Source organism: Taeniopygia guttata, chromosome 4, assembly GCF_048771995.1.
Source record: "Taeniopygia guttata chromosome 4, bTaeGut7.mat, whole genome shotgun sequence".
Lineage (NCBI taxonomy): Eukaryota > Metazoa > Chordata > Aves > Passeriformes > Estrildidae > Taeniopygia > Taeniopygia guttata.
The window spans coordinates 36466809-36491857 of NC_133028.1; the positions used below are offsets into that span (position 1 = coordinate 36466809).

General features: G+C 37.9%; 1 protein-coding gene across 3 annotated transcripts in view; it reads right to left on the reverse strand.

Annotated features, from left to right (window-relative positions):
• Positions 1-25049, reverse strand: part of GALNTL6 (polypeptide N-acetylgalactosaminyltransferase like 6) — a 434988-nt gene that overhangs the window by 379810 nt on the left and 30129 nt on the right. Inside the window, exon 1 of one of the 3 annotated variants that reach the window (XM_072928379.1) lies at positions 23906-24124. The exons of the other annotated variants lie outside the window; for them this stretch is intronic. Coding sequence (XP_072784480.1) covers positions 23906-24109 — 204 coding nt within the window. The 5' untranslated portion in view covers positions 24110-24124. Of the gene's footprint in view, positions 1-23905; positions 24125-25049 lie in introns of those variants that run through there. 3 annotated transcript variants of the gene reach the window in all.

The window sequence follows — 25049 nt, forward strand, 5'->3', positions numbered from 1 at the left end:
CAAGTCATTATCCAAATCAGGAAGAGGTCCTGACATTTTAATCCTACGTTCTCTCATATTTTCTATTTGCAAATTAAAAAGGAATGTTTGAAAATTATAATAAATAATTACTTCTGGTATCAGAAATGGCAACAATTTCAACCCTTTTCAGAAACAGATGATACAACTGTTCTGCTCCAGGGAATACCATCTGAGGATACACAGCACAACCACAGATACAGCAAGTCAAGCACAAACTATTCCCCTGCTCAATGCCTCAAACATGACATTTAAAACTAAAAGACTGCAGGATTCTGAAAACCTTCCAATAACTGTCAACTCTGACTAGAACCTAATTTTCTTTAAGAATACACATTTTTGTGTAGTACAGTGATGCTGATTACAGTTATCAGATGACTAAGGAAATCCTATCAGATGCACAGTTTAAATAAAACTATAGAGCCTATCTTTATAACATAATTATTTATCAGAAATTCCCATCCAGATTCCTCAGCTCCATAATCAGTCCCCAGTGAACTTAAGAGAGGGGAATCAATCCATAGCACACCTATTACTTTTTTTCTGACATCTGGATAGGACCAAAGAACAAGAGCACATCTCCCCTCCAGCTGTTTCTACCTTCCATCCCATAAGCAGCTTAGTGAAAGAGGAGACTGTAACAAACCCTGTTACGACATTTAGCTGTATCACTCTTATGACCATTTCCTTTCACAGTTCTGGAAAATTCAAATACCTGGGCCCATTAATTCTTTATGCTTCACAAAAAAAGAAAATAAAAACCCCCACACAAAATCACAAGCCCTATGCCTAAGTCATTCAAAAACTATTTTCTTATGCTGTTTTTGTTAAGAAATCTACCTCTTATGGGAAAAATCTTTACTCATCAGAAATATTCACTATCCAATACTGCCAATAAATCCTTGAAGCTATAAAGCAAACCATTCAACCACATTTTGACATAAGTGAAGACGGAAATAGTCCAGAATTTTGCTTTGAAATGTGTGGGGGTTGATTCTTTGATCATTTGGGCTGCCCCTGAGAGCTGAGGCATGGGCCCATAGGGATGTGAAAGTACCCAATTTCTTCTGTGTTAAAGAGACAGAAGGGCCCCATTTCTATAATTGATTAATCCATTTGTGGGTAATACAACGCTACCAAGCTGCTGGAATATGATGCAAGGGCACGTGGAATCGCTTTCTTCCACATGGCCATTGAGCAACAGACATCCTCTGGATCTTTAGAGACTACCATGTTTTAGATTACTTCCAGCACTGCTGATTCTTTCAGGTACTGTATACACCATAATCTGCAGTAGTCCACTTCCCTAGGGAGCTCACAAAATCGTCCTTAAACAGGTATTTTACCCTCAGACTTGAGAACAGTCATCTCCAGAGACTGCAAATTACTTTCCTCTTTTAATTCCTCTTTCAAGTCCCTGATCTCTAACAGCAGATCCCAACTGTTGGGCTTCATGACCTTCTAATTGCTGACTGTCAGCCCTGTTATGCCAGCATTCAAACAGCCAGGCAGAAATCCACTCACCTGGTGAACAGCTGTAATCTTTTCACAAGTCTTGAAGTGCTGATCAGGGACCAGGTAACTGGTTTCCTGTTTGTTTCACTCCTTTCAATTTCTTTGTTGAAAGACTGGCTTCTTGATCCAATCCTTCTTTTCCTTGTTTCCCTGCTTCTTCTTCTTCCTTTTCTGATGGATGACATGGACATGTAGCTTGCCATATTTTTTTTTTTTTCTCCCTTCTTCGCTACTGGGGAAATTACTGTAATAGTTGTTGTTTGAGTCCCTATCTCAGCCATAGTACCCCCAACTATAGTTTGGGTTCCTGCCCCAAATAGTTATTGAAGCAACTACTTCCTCGACAGTTCAGTGCTCTACAGAGTACCACAGTCCTCTGAGAGTACTGAACTGTGACTTGATAGGCACAGGCAGAGCCAGTATAGGGCAAAAAGCTGCTGGTTTTCATTGGGGTAGGCAAGGCAGCCTTCTATCGGGTCATGTCTCAGTGTGCCAGGGTTGGTTACCTGTTCAGGTGTAAAGTCACAGGTAATAGGAGGCGAGAACCACTCTGGGAACCTGCCCAACTCATTCCACACACCCTGCCAGCCGCCAACTGTCAGATTTCAGTACCTCCTCACCTACAATTTGTTTTTTCTTACACCAGGGTATCACTAGAGCTCACAAACCGCACCATGTGCCAACAGTATTAGTTTTATTAACAGTATTAAACAGCACACATAAAGATGAGTAATGACCATAGAAGCCTGCATTATAAAAGCATTCACATCAATCTCAGGCAGCAAAGAGGAGGATAGTTCCCTCACTGTCCTCCCGGATAACTAGGCCACCAGGGCAAAGAACAGAGTGTGTTAACATGTTCCCAAACTCAACAAAATACAGAGATAAGCTGTACAGCAAACTCTACATCCCACACAGGAGCTTGATGCTAGATAACTGTTGTCTCCCCTCCGAGGATCCTGCCCACCCCCAACCCTTTTATAGGCGGATGTTGGGAGACAGCACTGATGCTCTGCCAGCCCCGCCCAGCAGTAGCCAAACACTGAGGTGTTATCAACACCTTTCCAACTCAAGCAGACCCAATCCAAAGAGAAAAGTTCACAAAAAACCATCTCAAGTTTGCTTCAATATTCTACAAATATTAAATCAAGTATCATTCTACCAGCTCATTTCTGCAAAAAAAAGGAGCATTCTGCTCACAACACAAGAATGTATGCAACCACTCAAAGGATTTAAAGTCAGAACTGTAACATACAGTCTGCTTTTATTCTCCTCCAAAAACTATCCAGAGTAAAAAAGATAAAGGCACGTTTTCCAGAAACAAGCACACAACTAGGTGTGTGCTAATAGCGAGTCCCAAGATGAGTCCACTGTGCAATAAAATTGATACCTGAGTGAATCTAACACCATCACAACTCCTTAGACTTTCCAGGCTCAACCTGCAAACCCAGACTACACAGGATTAGCAGCTATGTACTAAAGCACTCACAATAAGCCAGGGACATCAGGCTCACTGTACAAACGCTGCACTGATTAGAAATGGGAGAATCCTATGCCAGATTAAGAAGCACATGAAAGCCAATAGGCACAGCAAGGATTGAGGCAGAGTCACACTTCACAGCCCAAATTTTCATCATCTTTGTTAACAATTAGTTCAAGGAGCAGAAACTCTATCCCTGCCTCCTCCTCAGTTTTCATCTCACATAATCTAAATTTAAAGTTTTTAACAGCCTTGCATCAAGTACCAAACATAAGCATTTTCTGGATCCTCTGGCTATCGGGATCATGGACAATACTTCTATGGAAATTAGTGAGAGAAAATGAACACTGTTTATCGGTCAGGACTCCCCAAACTTAAATATATTTTTAAAAATATGAACACCTATAATTCTCACAAAAGACAGAATTCATCAGAGAGCATTCCAATAACAAAATAGTGTATGAAAACAAACACTCTGCTGAAAATAAAAAGCTATACAATAATACTTTGAAACAGCAGAAAACATTAATTCTTTATGTTGCAGTTGAGACAGCCACAATACACAGAGCATCACCACACAGTTTCAGAAGGCTTTAAGCATTCACCCAAAGAGACTAACACCATACCTCATCTGAAGGCTTCTGGTATCCACCCATACAGAGTAATATCATCCTACTTCAGAATGCTGCAAGTGTCTGCCCTTCTTCAGCCCAGCCTTTTACACCCCTCATGTCCCTGCACTGCCCCTGTGTGCCCTCTGCTCCCTTTGGTGGTTGGTCAGTGCCCCGGGCACTCCATGGCTCATTGCTGCCAGTGCTGCTCACCTGCTTCTCACAGCTGCACCCACTGGGGATGAGGCTCAGCCACAGCCCCACTCCCAGTCACCACAAACTGTGTGGCTACATCTTTACACAGAAATTCTGAGTTTACCCCAACTACAAATACCTAAAATGGCACGCTTGAACACTGACTGTATGCAATAGCCCAGCCTCCTGTTAAAACTCTCACCATAGACACTGTGTTCAAACTAAATTATGAAGACAATCACACTTTCTCCTATAATGACATTCAACTTCCTATGTCCCAGATGCTTTTTAAGCACTAGCTTTAAGACCCTTTTCTCAAGTAATCCGGCACTTGAGATCTTTGGACTTTTTTCAGGAGTATTCACCAAACTACATCCATTTTGCCACTATGCTGCCATTTTCACTATATCATTCTCTTTGACTTCACTGGAAATGCAGTCTGAAAATGCAGAACTTTCTCCAGACCTGATAATCCTTTGCTTGCAATTATTTTATGCATTCTTTCTCTACCAGATAATAAAACAGGTAGCAACTGTAGCCGTATCAGCTAAAAGTAAGGATATCACATGATAAAATGTGCAATTACTCTAATTCATAAACTCTATCATTTTGATACATACATACACATAATAATGAACACACAACCACATAACAAATAACTAAAATGGCCATTTTTCACCTTATAATTACAACTACTGAAAATTGAGAGAACTGCAAATGGGAGACAAGCATCTGAACCCAGAATATAAAGCCCTTCTCTATTAGATGTCCCTGCCTAGTGAAGATTTGTTGCTTATGCAACCAAATCTCAGCTTTAACTTAAGGCACTGTCAATTAAGATTGAACACAATATCCTACAGCCAGAAATAAATGGCAACACTGGTGATGCCCTCGTTGTATTTTAGGCCTCATTTGGAGATGATACTTCCTGGGTAACAAATCTTGTACACCTGCATGTAAGGTAACAGCCACGCCAATCTTGTCATAGTGATAGAGGTTGCCAGCAGTATGAAACCTTCATCACAGTTATTTTTCTGCTTATCAAATATAAACCAATAAGAAACATCATAATGTCATTTCCCTATTATTTTCCTCAACAACAGGCAACTTTGGGAACCCTCCAATTTTAAAGCAGTCCACTTTGTCATATTCCTTTAAAATAATGAGAATGGGCAATATACAAATTTAAGCAGAGATAAAATAAAATAAACTTGCAAGAAGGAGCATCAGTACTCTGGAAAAACAGCTGCTTCAAGTGGCATTTAAGGCTTCCATGAAATTTATTGCCAGAACCCAGCAATTTGAGAAAATTAAAAATGTAAGAAATATACAGTTATACAAAATCATTTTAGCAATAATTTCTAATCAACTGATGAAATTCATAATTTAAGCTCTCACGCTGCAAATTGCATGGCTCAGTTTTACACAGCTAGAAGAGAATGATGAGATCTTAAAATACACTGTATTAACCATTATTAGCATGAACTGCATGAAAATTCATATTAAATGAGTTAACATGTTTTCAGATTTGAAAAGGTGTATTTATAAGCTACCAAACACTACCAAACTCAAACTCTTTCAGTAAATTCTAAGAAAAATTTATATTGTTTATAAAAAATATAGAAAAATATTTATAAATACAAATGGAAATACTTAAAATGATAAGTCCTACTGATTTACATATGATCTGGTTTTCCATTATTCAGAGTTAGGCTCCCAAGCTGAATTTAAAAGTCAAGAATTAGTTCTCTAAGGATGTGGATCTCATGTGTTTAAATCACCTGTGAAACAGGGAATATATATTACTTCCATTTAAGCATGCATAGCTTTTTTAAATGTATATTTTTTGTGCTCCTAAGCAATATATTGATGCAATGACCACTTTTAATTCCAGCTTCAGAACGTTAGAAAACAGTATTTTTACCACTGAATGTATGTACAGATCTATGCCTATATAGAAAAGAATGATTAACGATTTTTTTTTAAACTTGACCAGAATTGGTTTTTTCTATAGCTGATAATAAACGAGAAACATTATGAATAATTTTAAAGCCTATATTAGAAAGGACTGTAAAGATTCCTGCTTTATACACTAATCTGTCCCTGGTATTTCAAAGCTGATGTTCCTGGCACTTTGTTTTAGGAAGATGGCTGCTATGCATATGTATTAACTCACAACAAAAATGCTAAAGTCCATCAATGTTACCTAGTTATAAAAATGACAGATCTAAGAAATGACAAAGACAACTCTATTCTATGTCAGGAAAAGAGGAAGTTTTCTTAGGAATAAATCTTGTTTTAAGACATACAGTGTATCCTATTTGAAGAGAGGATATTAAATGCAGAAGCATTCACTAATAATAGATAGTGAAACCACTAGTTATGTTTCTTTTCCACACCATTTTTTCCACTAAAATGAATTAAATACATTTATTAAGAAATAACTTTATATAAGTTCCATTAGCTGAATTAATTAAACAGTGGTTTAAAATGCTGGAGCAATGACTTCCAAAGTTTACTCTGGAAATTTACACTGTATAGTATAATACTGTAAGATTGTGATGGTACTCTCTTGTTTGAAATCTTTTTCACCTTATATTTTCACAGCACAGTCATGAAACAAACATCTGCAAGGGTTTAAAATGCATCCTACACCAAAGGTCACTACCTACAGAGAGAGCAGCTGTGCACATCCATTTGGATAAGCCCTGGCCATTTGGCATGAAGACACATTACATCATCAGCAACACTGGACAGATACTAGATACTTTATGAAAATTTGGCTATATAGTTCTATAATTTTACTAGATAACTGTCGTGCCTATGAGGTTTCTTTGTAAATTATATTCAAGCAAGTAATACCTCTGAAATAGATTTTCATTTGTCTAGACAATGCCTTATGCCACCAATTACTTTGTCTGATTAGATCAGATTCTTCTATGGTACCTTAGAACCAAAACACCTTAATCAGACTTTGAACAACCACTTTTTTTTTTTTTTTCTTTTAAAATATACATATACCAGGGAATTATTGATATGTTTTTGAGAAAAAAAAGCACCCCAACATTATGTTATGTATTTGATATGCAATCCCTCCCAAACATGAGTAACTTCATTATTTTGTGTATCTCCACTGGCTTCAATTAACAAAGAATTCTAATAGTCATTTTAGAGCAGTTGGATACATGATTTCATTGTTGGCAGAGTAAGCTCATTATCATGCAAAGACATGGAATTCCATGAACTCCATTCATAGAAAACATCTATCTCGTTCAGTGGTATTCAGCAAGTGTTTCCATTATCACAGATCTTCTCTTAAGGAGTTCTTTCTCTCCAGCCACCTTGGAAACCACGCACAGTATATAAATCCTGTTGTCAAATGACAGGCTTACAGTCATGCCCCCTCATGCAACTGTATGGGTTTGTGCCTGAAATAGTGCTCTCTGTCCTTAAGATCTGTGATCATGGATTTTCACCTGGGGAAGACTTTGGTCTTTGCTGTTCCTACTCAGGTGAGGTTTACACAGTCTAAAATACCAGAGTAAGAGCTAAATGAACTGGGGGTTCCAAACACCACCATAAACAAGCAAGGCAGATGCAATTTCAAACCCAGAAGCAGTTTCTGTTACACATCATTACTAATCTCCAATCATAGTTACTGATGTCAATTGTTACGGTGAGCTCATGGACACCCCTTTTTCCCCCCTTTCCCCCGGGCCTCTGTGACTCTGATCAAGATAACCCCTGGATCCTCCTTCCTGCCCCAACGGGGTTGGCGGGGAGCCAGGAGAGCCCACCCTGTCCAAAACCTATATAGACCCCTGAAACTTCCTGCTCTCCCTCTTTTGCCCTGCTCTCCCATGGACACCACAGAATAAAGAGAGCTGTTCCAACACCCTTGGGGTAAGAGCCTCTTTTGAATACCTTTCCCTCTCCTGGTATTCCTCCCCTCACAGCCCCATATCTCTGGGGAGGTCGGATTCTTTGGGGGCTGCGTGGAGGGGGGGAAAACACAGAAATTACAGTCAATTATTTTATTTGGGCAGTATCAATTCAAGTATCTGACATTTTAGGTAGGTTGCTGAGGGTTCTTATTTTAATCATGTAGGACATTGCTTTGAACTTGCTCAAGTTGTAACATTCCTGTGCTAGATATCTGCCTTTATCACTAGGTTAAAATGAAAACACTGGAGAAAAATTTGGCATTTTACAAACAACACACAAAAGTTTTTGTTTTCTTTTCAATGCACAGCTAATACAATTTTGGATCCCTCTCAGCTACAGCAATAGTTCATTGCTCACATCCAGACCAATGGTCTGGAAGGAGCCTCTTTCCAAACCTGAATAGTAGGTAAGTTCTTTATTTCTCCTTTTTATTCTTTTTTTTAAACTTCATTTTATCAAAATTAACACACTGTCTTATTTTGAAAGCACTGGATTAGAAGTAAGTAGGCTTTGAAATGCTTCATCAGATATGAATCTCAAAGAGCTCCTGCTGCCAAATGGCACATACATGGACCAGCTGTATGCTAGTGGATGTCATTGGGATTTTCTTCAAGTGAAAAAAGTATGCACATCTAGAGAACCTTATTATGAAGGAAAAGTCTACCATTCCAAGTCTCTGCAGCTACTAATATTTAGAAAAGTTAAAGATCTAGCATTCCTAATTATGATGACAAATACAAATTCTGAAAAACACCACATTTGACAGAACTTCTTCAGGTGTTCCTTGCTGCTTTTACCAGTGGCTCTAGCTACAGCTTCTAGCTTATATTTTTAAACTCCTTCCGAAGTCTTCAGGAAAGAGCAGACTTTCATTACAATTTGCCATAAGACAAATTGCTGATGACTAGAAGATAAGCCATGTGTCACACTTGTTAGACCTTAATGCACAGGAAACACACTTTTTCAAATTTTAAATGTAGGATTTAATTAACAAATTTAGATAAGCCCAAAATGTGGAATGCACTTCAATAATGCCAGAGATCACTGCACTGATAGTGTTGCATTAGCATGTACAGTTAATGTATTCACAGCATGCAAATCTCTTATACTCTTTTGGGATAAAGATTATGGTTTGCAGAGATTTTCTTTCTTTTTCCTTCTCTCTCCCAACATGAAGGTTGTATTTTTAACTTTTACTGGAAGCAATGTACAATTGCATCTCTGCTGATTTTCACTAAATACCTGTAAAATGGTAGCCACTAGAAATAAGGAATCCAATTCATACTGGGATTCCCATCCAAAACTCTCCCACTCACCCTCAAGTCAAGGTAGGAGTTTTAAGACATTCCCAATAATGAGTAGGTCAAATGTATGGATTACAGTTTCAGAACTCTGTTCCTTTGCTATAATGACGTAGGCTACCCACTGCCTGGCTTGGGGTTGTTTGGTTTTGCAATCTGTGCAACAATGTAAATTCAATGAAAAGTAAGTAACATTTCGCTACTGCACAGTATTCAGTGAAGTATTAGGAGTGGGAAGGGAAGCTGGAGAAGAAGAAAATCACACAACAAAAATACCTAAGTATTAGGTGCCAATCTTCCAATACATGTATCTTTATTAATAACAAGTTTCATTACACCAGGTGTCTGTCTCCCAACAGTTGTCCTTCTACACTCTGAAAGAAGTGACTTGACTATGAAAAGGTCAGGAGGAAAAGACAGAATACTACCAGTTGCACAAAACTGCAGGGATGATATTCAAAATAAAACTGTTGAAGCATTCCAGTCGATGTCTTCATAAAACCAACAATTAAGCCCTTACTCACTGTCCTTGAAAGTACTGAGTGCAGCCCCAATTAAAAGTCCTACATATGTGCAATGGTGAGTTAACAATTCTTTTTGCCATTCTTTCTCCTTCAGAGCTCATTAATGCACTGCTGTTACTCCCCCTCCTGCAGATCATCTTTGATTTTAACAGCATCCAAAACAGCTTTCTTGTCTGCAAAGTTAGGATTTTTTTCTTTTCTTTCTGATTATTTCTTTAAATGGTTCATAATTTACAAGATCTGACTATATGAGTTGCTTCTCTCATTTCTAAGGATCTATATAGAACATACTTGCTCATTGGAATTCCTATCAAATCCAAATTACAAAGAACAAATGCAATAATCTCCTTATTTCTTCTTTTCCTCTGTTGATTATCACACCTAATCATTCTTAGGATAAAATAAATCAGTCTAAAAACTGCAGGGAGTACATTGCTTAGCCACTCACTAAAAAAACACTATAAAAATGACAAAACTGCATAAAAAACACTTTATGGAGGCATACAAAATGTTGTGCTTCCACTGGACATTCTATCTGAGCATTTTCACTCGTAAATTTACTTTATTTAATTTTTATATGAAAGAAAAAACGCTATTGATGCAGTCCATTTTCCAGCCTGGAAACTTATTATTTCACTGACCATTTTTATGTCCCTGCTTTTTTTACTGAGTCTTCCACATACAGCATCTTATACCACACAGCATCTCTGGCTGATGCTCATTGGGTCTGCTTTCAGTGCAGGAGGATTCACACAAAATATTCCTGTGTGTCAAAGTCCAACAACTCTCCTGTTTGTCTCTTTGAAAGGGTGCAATCAGTATCACATAGGTAATTTATTGGAATTTCAGGGGAAAAAAAAGTTTTATCATGGTATTCATGCTAGGGATATGATTCAGTGTTAGGGTTTACAATCATAGCTTTTTCTAATATGGTGTATCAAAAATTATATTGCAAGAGCTCATGAATCTTTAAAGAAGCTGCTACTGAAAGAAAAAACATTGAAGTATTCCTCCTCCTAAGAAGGTTCACCATAACCTGCTCCGTGTCTCCTTAAGCAGTTTCAGAAGTCCTTTTGAGTTTTAAAATACAATGTTTTTTCTGTTATATAAACTACACCAATAAATATTTTTTGTTCATGAACGGGATGTTAAATGTCAATTATTGTAAACATTCATTTGAATATTTTCTCCACTAGAGTTTTTGTATTTTCTTTCAGGTTTGTGGGATTTAACAGCAATTTCCCCCAAACTCAGCTTGTGTGATAAATTACTGAAGATTCAAAGAGACAAGTTTCTCCACACATTAGAAGTCAGTAAAATTACATCACTTTATACCACTTAAAAACTTAAAATCTGATACAGGTGTTTTAAGTCTTTCTCTGCAATTTTGTATCTCTCTGGAATATTTTTATTCAAAGTGAATAGTGTAAACTGTTAGGGCTTTCATAATCTTCTATATGGCTGGAACTTGCAATTCTGCAACCAAACTACAATGAATAGACTATTACAGTATATTTTAAAAAATCAGAATTCAAAATCAGACAGTTTTATAGCATGCCCCCTATTGGCACTTTTCTCTCTCTCTCGCTTAGCTAAAATAAAATGTATTTATAAACAAGATAATTACTAGATTTATATATACAAATATTAATATCTAACACAGACATCTTATACATTAAATGCTTCTGCCTTTTGAGTTTCAGTTGCACAACATATAGAATCATTTGTCTTATTCCTCCCCCATGACATTTAATATTATGGACTATTTTGGCTGGGATATTATGATCACAGCTGAACATAATCATACCTAGTACATGAATACAAAATCTACCATGGTTTTCTCCAGAAAGATAAACAGAGAAAAGGGAAGGAGAATTGGGGAGCAAAATGGGAATGCAACATTGCAGTTACTTCTCAATATAAAAGGCAAATGCTGTAAGTACCACTCTGAGATTTCAGATACACTGTTAGAATCCAACAACGCAATAAATTTTCAACAATTAGAAAGAATGCCAATAAGAAAAGCATGAGTTTGATTGCATAACAAATGTAATTGTAACATTGGGTCTTGAAAATACACAATACTACTCTTTCACACAGGCAAACATTTTCTCTCAGTTATTACTTGTACTTAGCTTCCCAGTAAGATGTGTCCCTGAATGCACATTTGTATACTTTTGTATTTTCCTACAAAAAGTGACTCTTATTTCCTGCCTGTTTCAGTACTCCTCTGCGTTCAAAAATGTCAAATTGTTTTAACATACACTGTCTGCAGCACTTCTCTGAGCTGGATTGAAGTAGATGGAAAAAAGCTCATCCAGGCAGGCACTGCTATCAGCCGAGAGACAGCAGACATTTCACTTGGGCTCTGCTGTGCTGGTACTTTCCAACTCCATGCTGAACAGCAGCTGCTAGCTTTGGGAACGATTCTCCATTCCGCCTCAGTGTAAAATCAAACAGAGTACATCACAGATTTTTCCAGCATGGACCTACCGAGTTGCATATTTTCACACCTGGCAACAACCTCTGGTGGTAGAACTAAGTGGCTTCTCAGGCCAGGGTGGCTCACATGCACGCTGCTCGCAGAAGGACCTTCCTGGCTGCTGCTTGGCCCCAGCTGGGAGCCTTCTATGGCCCAAGAACATCATTTGGAGCTTTTTGATTCAGTATACTTGCAGCACTGTGAAGGCAGTGGTACAGCTTGTCCCTGCATTTATAACACAGTGCTGAGGATTTCCATTGCCTGCCATAAGAGGATGCAGAGAAATTTTAGGAGAAAAGATGTTTACTTGGGTAAGACTGAAAGACCAAAACACAGAAAGAAACTGAATTTGAGAGTACAGAAGCACAATTTCATCCCACCTGATACCAATTTCCTAGTTAAAAAAGTTATTCTACAATCTATCCCAACATTTATCAATTTTTATTTCCTCTAAATCACTACCATCATGCTGTTTCCTACTAAAATAAACATATTAATAATGCAGACCCTTTCTTTTTTCATCTGTCTTTACATTGTACAAACTTAAATGCTCTCAAATTCCCTACAGTTAACCACATGTGAAACAGCTCTAAGGATATATTACATAAAGCAACAATATTTTCACAGTATGTTTATGCAAGTGCTGTTGCAAACGTCTCTATAATTTAAGAATAATCTAAAAAATTTTTAGGAAAGACTGTGCAGTCTAGTTTACTTGAGATGAGGTTAAGTAAAAACTACTGATTTTTAATGTAATAAACTAAAAAACACTGCCTTGGAAATTATTCATGATTTAATATACTTTGTAAAAATATTTTGTTCCTTGATTGTTAAATGCCTGTTTCTTCTATCACATTCCCAAATTGGTTTGAAAAAAATGTATCACAGAAACCTGCCTCTTGATTTTTGTTGGTTATAACAATAATTGTAACAGTGCAATTATTGTATTTAGTGTGCATTTTAAAACAATAAACGGACACAAGTAAAACAACTCTGAGAGCAAATTCCTCCACCTTCCTTCTTCCTTGACCATGTCCTGTGATGCAGGTCCTGTAATCTCCTTTGTAGCAGAAAACCCAAAGGCACTGTGATTTTCTTTCTAACACTCATCTTCAGTTCCAGGCACCTTTAGCTTTTCACTGGTAATAAACGTTTTCCTTTTTAAAGAAGGATTCTTTCCTGCTACTGTCACATCACCTTTCTCCTGAAGTCTCCTGCCCCATCACTTTTACTTTTTCTCCCTTCCCACTGCTGCATTTCTGTTTCTAATACACCCTAACTGCATCAGAAAATGAGTTAAACTCAAAGTAAATCACAGTAGATAACCAGGTTATTTTGTATATAAACATATAAACTCCACACAGTCTTATGGACAGAATGGAGCCCAGCTCCAAGCAGTTAGTTCTTACTGGTTATCAGATCTTTGGAGAAAATCAGGGATAAAGGAATGGGGATACCCACTTGTGCCGCCAGCTAGTTTCAACTAGATTAACTTTTAATATCTCCTATATTTCATTTTTGTAAGTACAGTGCTAAATCTAAGCCCACCAATACCTCTGTCTCTATGCCACACACAAAACAGGCAAATAAATGAGTCCCTTTCCTCAGCTTCATTTGCTAGCAGCTCCTCTATCCAATACTTACGACAAGATACAAGAATTGCCTTTTCTCTATAGTGCTTGCTACCCATATTCTTCTTTTTTCACATTGTGATATTGGCACTGCAAAGATATCATTAGGTACTTTGAGAAAACAATGCACATTCAGGTAATATCCCCCCCTATAATTTTACATTGAACAATAAGACATATTTCATGCATAAATCAATCATACAATACAATCACTTTAGACAGACATAAAAGAGGTTTTCCAGAATACTGACCGATGCCAGGGAGAAAAATAAAGGAGGGCACAAATCAGGATGAGTGCAGGTCACTCATTAACTGAAGCAGAGAAAATCCAAAAGTCTGGCTACCTTTCAAGTCACATTTCTAAAAATCAGCAACATCAAACTTAGTTCCTGGGCTCTCAACAGTAATTCATAGCCTTTGAAAGGAGGACTTATCTACTTTCTTTTTAGAAGAAAATATATTTTTCTAATAGCAAAACTGGGAAAGAAGAGCTATTAGTTGACCCAGCTTTTCAGTATGAAGCTCTCACTTTACAAATCTTGCCATCCATCTGGATTTATACCTCAATTACTTTAATTGGATCACCCAGAAAATAAAAAGGCACTGAATGGGTACTGTTCAAGTTCTGTTAAGCATCTTTTCAATGTATTTATTATGTCATCAACATACAAAAAAGAATCTTATGAAAATTCAAAGGTGGAGGGCATGGGGAGAGTAAAAAAAACTTTGAAAATCAGTAACTTCCGAGACCTTCAAAGGGTGCAGAAGATTAGGTTTTTTCTAGTTGGCCAGGTCAGAGAAGTGTTTTCCTTCTTCACTGTGAGAGAGTGCATAGCCCTCCCAATAGAGGCATGTCAGTATAAAATAAACACCTCTTGCTCCAGTCTTATTATTGTTCTGCTCCCTGACTTTTGTATAGCAAGACCAAAGGCGATTCAGCTTTCAGCTCTGAAGTCAGTCCTGTTATTGACTCCACTAACAGCAGGAGCAGAACAGAGGTAAATTTCCTCAAGAAGGAAAACTTGCTCTATGCTGCTTTTATTTCTGGCTTACAGTGATCTGGAGTAGACAACACCAAGGTACACATCACCTTAAGCATGCCAAATACTCAAGCCTTCAGCCTGAGAAATCAGGAAATTAAGCTACTACATCTGAGCGTTACCAAAATAAAAATAATAATTGCATTCTTGCAATTGATAATCTTGCCTTCTCACTACCATTCTTTTTCTTGAGGACATGACATTAGTCTAACAAGAGGTTATAAGTCACACCTTGTATTTAGGGCTGAATTAATAGTCCATGGGGAAAAATACTGGTATGTAATTCCTTCCAAATTAGTCTACTTCTTTCAGTAGCTTTGAGGACATTTTATTAAGGCACTAAGGTTACTGCAGGTGAATAAGAACAATGGGAATAACCCATCAAGACAAAAATGCTCTTGAAACTACCACTGGGAGCTAAACCTGTCTTCTTATTACCTATCATTCATACTGCAACAGCTGGGACTTGAGACCAAGTCACAGTAATGCCAAATCACTTTGTTGTACAAAGGATTACACTTTTTGCCAAAACTGACACCACTTGATCAGACTCTTGATTTGAAAAAAAATGGTGAGGAAACTAACTTTTATAAATTGTGAAAAGCATTTCTTTCCCTACAGTCCCTTGTGAGTTTGTGACCTTAGAGTAGAGTAAGCAGGTCACAGCATGCCCTCAGAGCCCCTACTCCCCTTTCGAGACTCTCAGTTCAGTTGAAGAGATTCTCCCAGGCTTCAGGCCTGGGAAACTTAAAGAGAAAGAATGAAAACAATTATTATCTGTCTTTCTGTTCATGTTGTTTATAGATATGATTCTCCAGAGTGTGCTATTCATAGTTCACCAATAGTGTGAAAGACCAATTGAGACCAATCAGGTTTCACCTTAGCGAGTCAGATTATAAAAGGACTTGTTATTTCTTAATAAATGCTCTCTTTTTCGCCTTCTCATCATTGGAGTCATTCCATTCTGTCCTGTCCCTGACTCAACAGCGTCACTCACCAGTTTACTCTGCTGCTGTGTGTTTGCACATAGATATCCCACTGAGATAAGTCACTGTAAAAAACAGTTAATTCACTTAGAATGTGGAACCAGTGTTCCCTTTTTTAACTTGTCTGTAACTGTTTGGATGATATGGATCTGTTCTCATTTTTTCAACATCTTTCTCGAAGAGAATCTAAAGGGACCTGAGGAGCAAAATCTCTGTAACTGTAGATTAAAAGATTGACTGTTAGAATCTCTCACAATCATGCAAGCTCCTTGTGGATGTCTTCATGATGCGGATCCTTGTGGGTCCCTTCCAACTCAGGATAGTCTATGATTATGTGATTCCTTCCCATAGCAGGTATAGTTTTGCTTAACCACCTCTAATGACTGCAACTATTCCACAGACTGCAAGAGCATTTCTCATGTTGCCAGGACAGTAAGTTCACTCAGCTACCACCAGTACCTAGAACAAAGCAAGTTTACAGGACAGGTAAACCTCACTCTATCTCTGTTCATATACTTTCCACAGAAATTGCTACCTGTTAATGAGGAGAATAAATTACCCATTTAGCTCATTGTATAAGAGTCTTTCACTCTCAACAAAAATCCCACCACTATTATAGCTTCACACTCGTTTTCTATAATAGCACTCTCTCACTGGATAGAATATAAGAAAAAAAAACATTAAAGTGCCCCAAACCAAGAGTGAATGATAGCCCACAATACTAAAGTAGTGAATATTTGATATTACTGATGATTTTTAAGGGATTTTTCTCCCTAAATCAAATGGCATTGTGTTTCACTTAACTTACCTTTGGCAAGTTATATTTAGAAATATTTAACCTGACTCCTTCTTCTTCATGGTTTTCATATTCTGAAATTCCAAAGCTCTCAATTTAAGACAATGACTAAGGAAAATATAAAATAAACAGATTCATCTTCCTCTCTTACTACAGATATATATTAAAAAAAAAGAAGCTTAACTAAGCCTTTTTTTATAAAAATACTGAGTAATCAATCACTGTGTCTGACCCAAATATTCTTTCTGTCTAGAATTTTTCGCTATTGTATTGCTTAACATGTTAGAACACAAACAAAAAATATGAATCATTGTTTCAATACCAGGCAGCAACTATCTTTCAATCCTTGCTAACACACAGGAAATGAATTCATTCTTTACTGAAAGCACTGTCTTACTCCACTGGGGCTGTTTGTCAGTTCCTCCAGGGTGACACTAAATCAAGTTGCAAAGTACTGTAATGTAAATCACAGCCTAATTTACTTGTCACTGTGTTGTGACACTTGGTTAAAAATGCTTTTTAATTGCAAAGATAAATTATACATTAACAATTCTTGGTGGCAGTTTCAATACTGCATCAGATTATTTCACTCTAGAGAAAGGAGCAGAACAACTACACAACAAGAAGCTATGACAGAATATTTTAAAATTGTTGGGTTGTTCAGATTTATGGTGTTGGTAGTGTTGTGATGATGAGTTCTGTCCTCCACAAAAACAAAAGACATAATCAGTCTTTTCTATTCAGTAACTCATGAAGAAAAAGTACTCTGTTTTCCTGAACCTTTCAGATCACTCCAGCTTCTTGCTTGCAGATTAGTCAGGCTCCCTATAGTAATATGAACTGGTTCTCAGTCATGCTGAAAAATAAGCCTTTCTCTATTCTATAATCTAGGACAGGGGAATGATTGAAAACAGAACAAAATATAGTTAGAAAAAAAATAAGGAAGTTGTTGAATAATCTTTAGTGATTTTGAATATCTTCACCTTTGGAATTGCTTTTCTCTCCACACAAACTAGGTTTTTCCTGCTGGAAGCTAGACTGGATCTGGCACAACCCTGCAGCTAGTAGCCAGCAAGCAGTGATCAGTAGTCAATGCCCTACAGGCAAAAGGCTCCACATCGAGGTTACTGGCATTGGACCAGAACAAAGCACTCTGCAGAATGTGAAAGTCAATCTTACAGCTCATCTGTACCTATTGCATTTTGTGCATGCTATTCCTCAGTCTTGAGTTCCCATGTATGTCTATAACAGCTACTATAGCGTAGGTTGCTCTACAAGAAACACATCTCTCACAGATGTGTCTGTGCCCCCCACAATCACAGAATGGGTAATGCTGGCCGGGACCACGGGGGTCATCTGGTCCAGCCTCCTTGCCCAAGCAGGATCATCCCAGAGCACATGGCACAAGATGGTTCTTGAACACCTCCAGTGAGGGAGACTCCACAACCTCCTTGGACAATCTGTTCTGATGCTCAGTCACCCACACATTAAAGAAATTCTTCCTTGTGTTCAGCTGGAACTTCCTGCGCAGTTTCTGCCCATTGCCTCTTGTCCGACTGCTTATAATCACTGAGCAGAGCCTGGCTCCATCCTCTTGGCACCCTCCCATCAGATAGTGACAGACACTGATGAGGTCCCCTTCAGTTGTCCCTTCTCAAGGTTGAGCAGGTCCAGCTCCCTCGTCTTTCCTTGTAAGAGAGATGCTCCAGCCCCTCAATCACCTTTGTGACGCTTCACTGGATGTGCTCCAGAAGCTCCCGAGGAGCCCAGAACTGGACACAACACTCCAGGTAAGGATACACCAGAGTAAAGGAGCAGGAGCATCTCCCTTAATCTACTGGAATGCTCTCCCTAATTCACACAGGACACTACTGGCCTCTTGAGCACACAGTCACACTGCTGGCTCATGGACAGGTGTCCGCCAGGACCTCCATGTCCTTCTACACAGGCTGCTTTCCAGCAGCTCAGCCTCCAGCCTGAACTGGTACATGGGGTTGTTCCTCGGGCATTTGCCTTTGCTGAATTTCACACTTCCTCTGCTACTCTGCAACCCAGAGCTTGATATAAACAGAAGTCTGCCAAACACAACTTCAAATATATGAGCTAAGGGTATTCTGTAAGTAAGGTGCAACATGGATGTATCACAGAGCTTATACAAACATGACACTATCAATGAAGAGATTCACACATTCACTTTAAGACTACAGAAGAAAGGTTTTAAAGTGAGAATTTTTTTTTTTTTGGACATATCTTCTGATTCCACTGAGCTGATGGTCACCTCAATTTTGATGATCTCAACCCTCAAGGGCAAAGCAAAGACACTGAAAATAGCTCATCCAGAAAGGGAGAGAGAGTCAAGAGGTGGATCAGCCCCCTCTCGCACTTGCAATCTTGTCCTTTTGTCAGACATTTGATTGTGCAGAAAACTGCCACCTCTTGGCCTGCACCACTTGCTGTGAGATGCTCACCGGTGTTTCTTTCCTAGGGCATTGAAACTGCCTCACTCCGTTGGCTTGCCTAATATCCTTAAACAAAACCAACCTTCTGCTAGACCGCCAGGGTGCTCTTCTCATTGCCCATCAGCAGGGCACAGGATCTTTCTATGCTGATGCTTTCAAAGCCCTTGCTGTTACCCCAGCCCCAGGCTACACATCATCCTCGCAGCAAGTGGCACCACGACACTGTCTGCACAGCAAGTCATCATAATTAGTCAATAATGAGCCTAATGAAAGGCCAGGGCTGGGCCCTGCACTGTTAGTAGAATGCCTCTTCTCACGAAGCACAGTTATCAGCAGTGACAACCTTGTTTTCCTTGGATACAAAAAAAGGCTTCAACCATTACAGCACACAAGGGTGTATCGACATTTAGGATCAACTGCATGAGCTGCAATGCCCACACCAGAATTGAAGCCTTCATGGCCACTGCCCCGGCTTTGTTGTACCTTCCTTCCTGTACACAGGAAACAGAAACAGCCAACTTTGGGTGCTTTCTGGCATACTCTAAGAGACCTGAAACTTCTATAAGGGATCCTCTCACATAGTACATGTGGAAACATTTTAATGAGATATTTCTGTCAGAATGACATTGTGAGCTTCAGAAAATAAGCTGAATCTTTTGTAACAAAAACACTCTAGACTATTTCTTATAAATTTATTTCCATGATTTAGACTGCTAGCAAACTGCCCTCCTCTTTTCTGACTTTTATTGATGGAAACTAATAGTTTTAAAGATCAGGAGGCAGATTTCCGGTAATAATTTGAGTATTTAGACAGCATGTAGGAGCTTAGAAGACACCTTTAAAAGTACATAACCATCACTGAAATATGCAAGTGCTAATTCACTAGCTGGGTCCTGAAACACAGTTGGTTGGTATTAGGTTGTAAATTATTGTTCCCAGTACACATACTAAATCTGCTTATTAAAACTCCCTTTCTGAATATTTATGCTAAGTCTGCAACCCCCTATGCATAAGAAACCTGTATTATCACAGAGAGTAACTTGGCAGTTTCAAAGAAACCTAACATAATTAAATCAAGCTAACACAGAAATGAAAGGAAGTAAAACCAAGCAAGAGGCTGACACCCTGAACTTCCACAATACTGAAGTATTAGAAGCATCCAGAGCATTACAAAACAAAGCTCCAGAACACTGGTTTAGAAAGTCATTCAAAATATGACTTGTCTGTATTTTGAGCTGTTGTCCAACTCAAATCTTTAGTATTAAATGAACTAGCCCTTTAGAGTTTGCAATCTCTCTACTTTTTGGAGTATATTGTCACTGTGTCTCCAATAAAACTGAGCATTTTTTAGGTGAGAAACAGCAAGGAAACCCTGAAAAAACTGATTACTACTGCCTATTACTTCAAAAACTGTTTAACCTACTTCATAAACAGTCAAACACAGTCCTCAAGGACTCTTCACCCCTTCATTCTTGCTCTAACAGATGATTTCTGTATGATTTCTATATTTAAAAACCCTCTTCACATTTTCAGCTTGATCTATTCCTGAGCAATTTTTAATTTCTTGGAGTCTGCAGCTCTGCTAGATGTTTGCAGGTGGGTTGTGGCTTTTTGCTGCGGGCTTTTTTTTTTCAGTTTTTCAAAGGACTAAACACAAGAGGATCTTATAATTTCTTCCTGTGGGCTCCTTCTCCCCTCCTCTGGTCACCCAGGAGGTCTCTCAGCACATGTTTTTACATTCATCGTTCAGAAATACAGTATCCTCAGCAATGTGTAGGGTTGTGGAAGCACCTCCATTACCCTTTCCTTATAAAGCTGCAGTCACATATGCCTTTTTCCTACAGAATCCCATCAGCAGATTGCAATTATTTAGTAATTTCATTAGACTACGTTTATTCTTTAACTGACACTTCCAGACAATGAGCTCTTTTCTGAAAGAATTCTTAAGCTTGAGATAAAACACCTTATGTCTCTTTGTAGAATATAATTTCCATTTCTAATCCCTTACTTTACAAGAAACTTAAGTTCTTCATAGATATGAAGCATCACAACTTTGCAACAAAATTATTAGTATGATACAGTTCTAGAGGTTTATCAGTATCATGAATAGAAAATTTCTGCATGTAATTTTCAGATGTACTTCCATATTATAAATTTTTTGCAAACATTTGTGATTACAACATACAGATGCTATGGAGCTTGTGCTGTGTGACTATAGCAAAAAAAGGCAGAAAATTAGAACAATATTAGTAGAATCAATAGTATTTGCAGAAAGCAGGTAACTCCCCCTTCTCACAATAATTCTTATGCCAACAAAAGTTACATTTTAATCAAAGTTACAGATAAGCTCTACACACAAGTAAAAGTATCTCAGTATACATTTTATAGTATTAAAGCAATTTTATATGCTGCATATGCATATCATTAACAGCTTTGTAAAGACACATAATGAAACAAATACAAAAAAATGTAAATTTAAATGGGAGTTTAAAAAATGCTTTCCAATAAGCTAATTTTTTTATTCTTCAGTAAAAATTTTATGTTGATTTTGTTGAAAGTAGAAAATCTGTGTTATGTTTTCCTAAACAATTGTTTTGAACTCAAACCCAAGTATTTTAAATCACAGAGCAACCTGAAACATTTTGTTTGAAGTCACAGGAACTCCATTCTCTTTCTTGCAAGTTTTAGAATATTGCCAGAGGCCACAGATCATTAGCTGATGCTTTAAACTCACTTTCTTAAATTCTCTCCATTTTGAATGAAGAGAGCATCATTTTTCCCATTAAAAAAATTGTGAAAATTTTAAGTACATTATTGTGTATTATTGCAAACCTGTTGCTGATGCTTCTTCCCTCCAAACCCCTGCCTTTTTCTTCTCTTAACTTTGAAAGCTTCAGTTCTCAACGGTATATGTAAAATTCTGTATACAGTAGTTTTTGTGTTCTGGTAAGAATTTAGCAACAATTTATAACACAGCCTTGCATCTTTACTCAAAACCATCTATTTCTGCATATATATGGACATATTATTTACAAATACATTTTGACAGTTTTAAGTTTGCAAATGCAAGCCACACAATTTGGGTAAAATGCTTGCAGTTAGATGATGCAACTGAATTCAATGTGAGAGAGAAAGAGGCAGAGAATGTGTGTGTGTGTGTGTGTATGTACATCAAGAAACACAGCCAAATTATTTTGATTTCACGCCTAAAGTGCCTAAATATGATTTTTATTTTGAAGTGCTCATCACATTCAGAATTCCCACTGAGCAGGTTTTGCTGGTTTAGTACAGCAAATCAACTTACACTCTTCTTGTTCCTGGATGCTGAAATGCCATATTTACAGAACCTAATGCTGTGGATGTACTTAAAAAAATTAACAAGTTTCTCAGCCAGTATAAACTTTTACAGCTCCATTAGCTCGGAATTACAAACTACAGTAACTGAAGATCAGTCACTGCATGGGTTTGGCTTTTTGTATTTTGGTTCTTAACCTCAAGCAAAATTCTTCTAGCACTAGCAATCTACCAGTAATACAATGGGGTGTTTTTTCATGTTGTTAAATCTCACATAGCTGAGATTAGCAAAAATTTTCCAGGGTTAACAGCCATTATTATAGAGAAATTAAATATTGGCTGCCACAAATCATGCATCCAGTGCCTGCTGGCCTTAAATGACTGCTGAGTTGAAAGTTCATGTTTCCAACACTGAGAGAAGTTCTCTATGTGGTTTTAGGTGATTTGATTCATATGGCCTATGAATAATGCAGCAGAGGTCTGTATGAACCCACATGAAAAGAACAAATAACGACCAAGAAATAACGAAAATATGTTTCTAGCCATGTTGCCATGAGTAGGGTCAGGTCATAACGATCCAAAGATCAGCTGCATCGGAGCTCCTGAGTGCTCTTCCGAGCTGCCCCGCTTCTCCCAGCATTTCCCTCTCACAAGCACCTCTTTATGATTCAGAGTGAGAAATGAAAACTTCCTCCAGACCTGCTGTGAAAAGTCCAAGAATGGAACTGGAAGGTGGGAAAACCTAAAGCAGTCTTGGCTCACGCTAACAGCGTTTGTGCAAGCAGCATTTGTCATCTCCTGGTGCATCAGCTCTGTTGTGTTGTATACTCCCAACTTACACAGAAGGCACACTTCAAGGGCTGATTACTTTGAACACAGTAACAAAGATTAATTCTGTACAAAAAACTTTAAACAGGAGGTGTGCTGTTAGTGTTTGCCTAGTTCAGTAAAGTTTAAAATTAAAGTTTAGAACTGGCCTGATAACATCAGTATTCTAGAATAAACACTCCCATCATAGCAATCTCTAATTCATTATCTAATATATATATGTGTGTATATATATATATATAGTCAGTCAATTAATTGCAGTATTTTACTCAAATTCCATACTTTGCATTTTCACCTACCTGAAATTCTCTTTAGTTATAGCCCAGAACTGCAAATTATATGCGCCAGGGAAAAGTGAAGTACACACTACAGACAGTCCTCAGCAGGTATTCAGGAATGAAGAATGCCAAGAATTACTAGAAAGGTCATAAACAAGCATTAATTTCCTGCTGTGTAAATCAGGGTCTAACTACATTGTGAAAGATGCAAGGAATTTCATACACTATAGTAGTGCTGGGAACAGACGATCACAAGCACACAGCTTTCCTTCTTAAAAGGCAAGATTAGATCGACTGGGATTCTCCACCTTGGAAAGGTAATGACTGAGGAGAAAGGATACAGATGCTGAAAATCTCAAAAAATCACTAATGATACAGAGGATGAAAAGGGTACAGGGTTATTCACTGCTTTAAAATTTGTTCAAATTCCTACTTTTTCAATTACTAACAAACTGCAAAGAATGTATTTTATAGAAAGTCCTCAATACAGCAATTTCAGTATAATAAAATCAATCTCACCACCTGAGAGAAATGAAGAGTACAGAGTAGTCCTCCCACTGCTCCATGGCAAACAGGGATCCAAAGCAAAAGTGGCTCTAAAAAGCAGAAATTCAGATTGACTTTATGTAATAAAAATGCAAATATAAAAGATAGTGACAATGGAGGCCAAAGACAACGCACTTTTCTGATCAGGATGATTATGATCAGCCTATACAGGAACAGCATCACCAAGATTTGCTCATGTGTGCCTAATCTTATTGTCCTAAATATCCTTTTTAGTAGTTCCAGAGCAACCTGGAGAGAAGTGACAATAGGAAGAGGAGTAGCTGTAACAAGGTCAGAGCACACCAACAGAACGAGGGGCAAAGAAATGACCCCAAAACAACCAGGAGCAAGACAGAGACAGCATTTCTAATGTCACTTCAGCTCACAGAAGAATGATGATGGTTTAGGGGAAAGGAGGAGAAAAAGAAAGACAACAGTACTTCAGATGGAATTGAAGGGCTAACAAAGACCCCTAGGGAGAGAAGTAAAGAGATAATTTTTCCATGATTCAGAGAAATGCCATGGAAGCTCTGAAACTGGTAAAACACATAATGGCACCGAAGCAGGGGGTAAGTTCAGTAGAGGAGAAAATGAGACCCTGAGCTGTGAGGCACAGAAAACTGGAGGGAATGGGGAAAGAAAGCTTAGGCCAGCAGGGAAGATAGCAACAAAAATCACATGTGCTTTAATAAAGCATCACAAATGCTTTATTTAAGCTGGAGGTGAGATGAATCAGAGCTCTCTTGAAAGAAATAAACCCAGTCTTCCTCAGCTTCAGTTCTTGCAAGGAGAACAAAGGAAATCGAATGAGATGTAAATTTGCAAGTATACAAGACCACTGCAAAACACATGAAATAAAAGCATAAAATCTATTTGTTGTTATCTTGGAGTAATGGCCAGCAATGCCTGTGTTCCCTTCCTCACCAAGTTCATTTGTTTTAAGTGTTCTGATAACTTGCTCTTTCTTTCCCAATGTCCTCTTCCAATCCAAACACTGTGTATTTTAAACAGGCACACAGCCTTAAGTTTAGTTCTTAATTAGCAAATACAATGATTCTGTCTCGTTCCTAAGTGAAGAGGAATACCTATTAGTCTGATGATTAAATTTAGACAGGTTAAT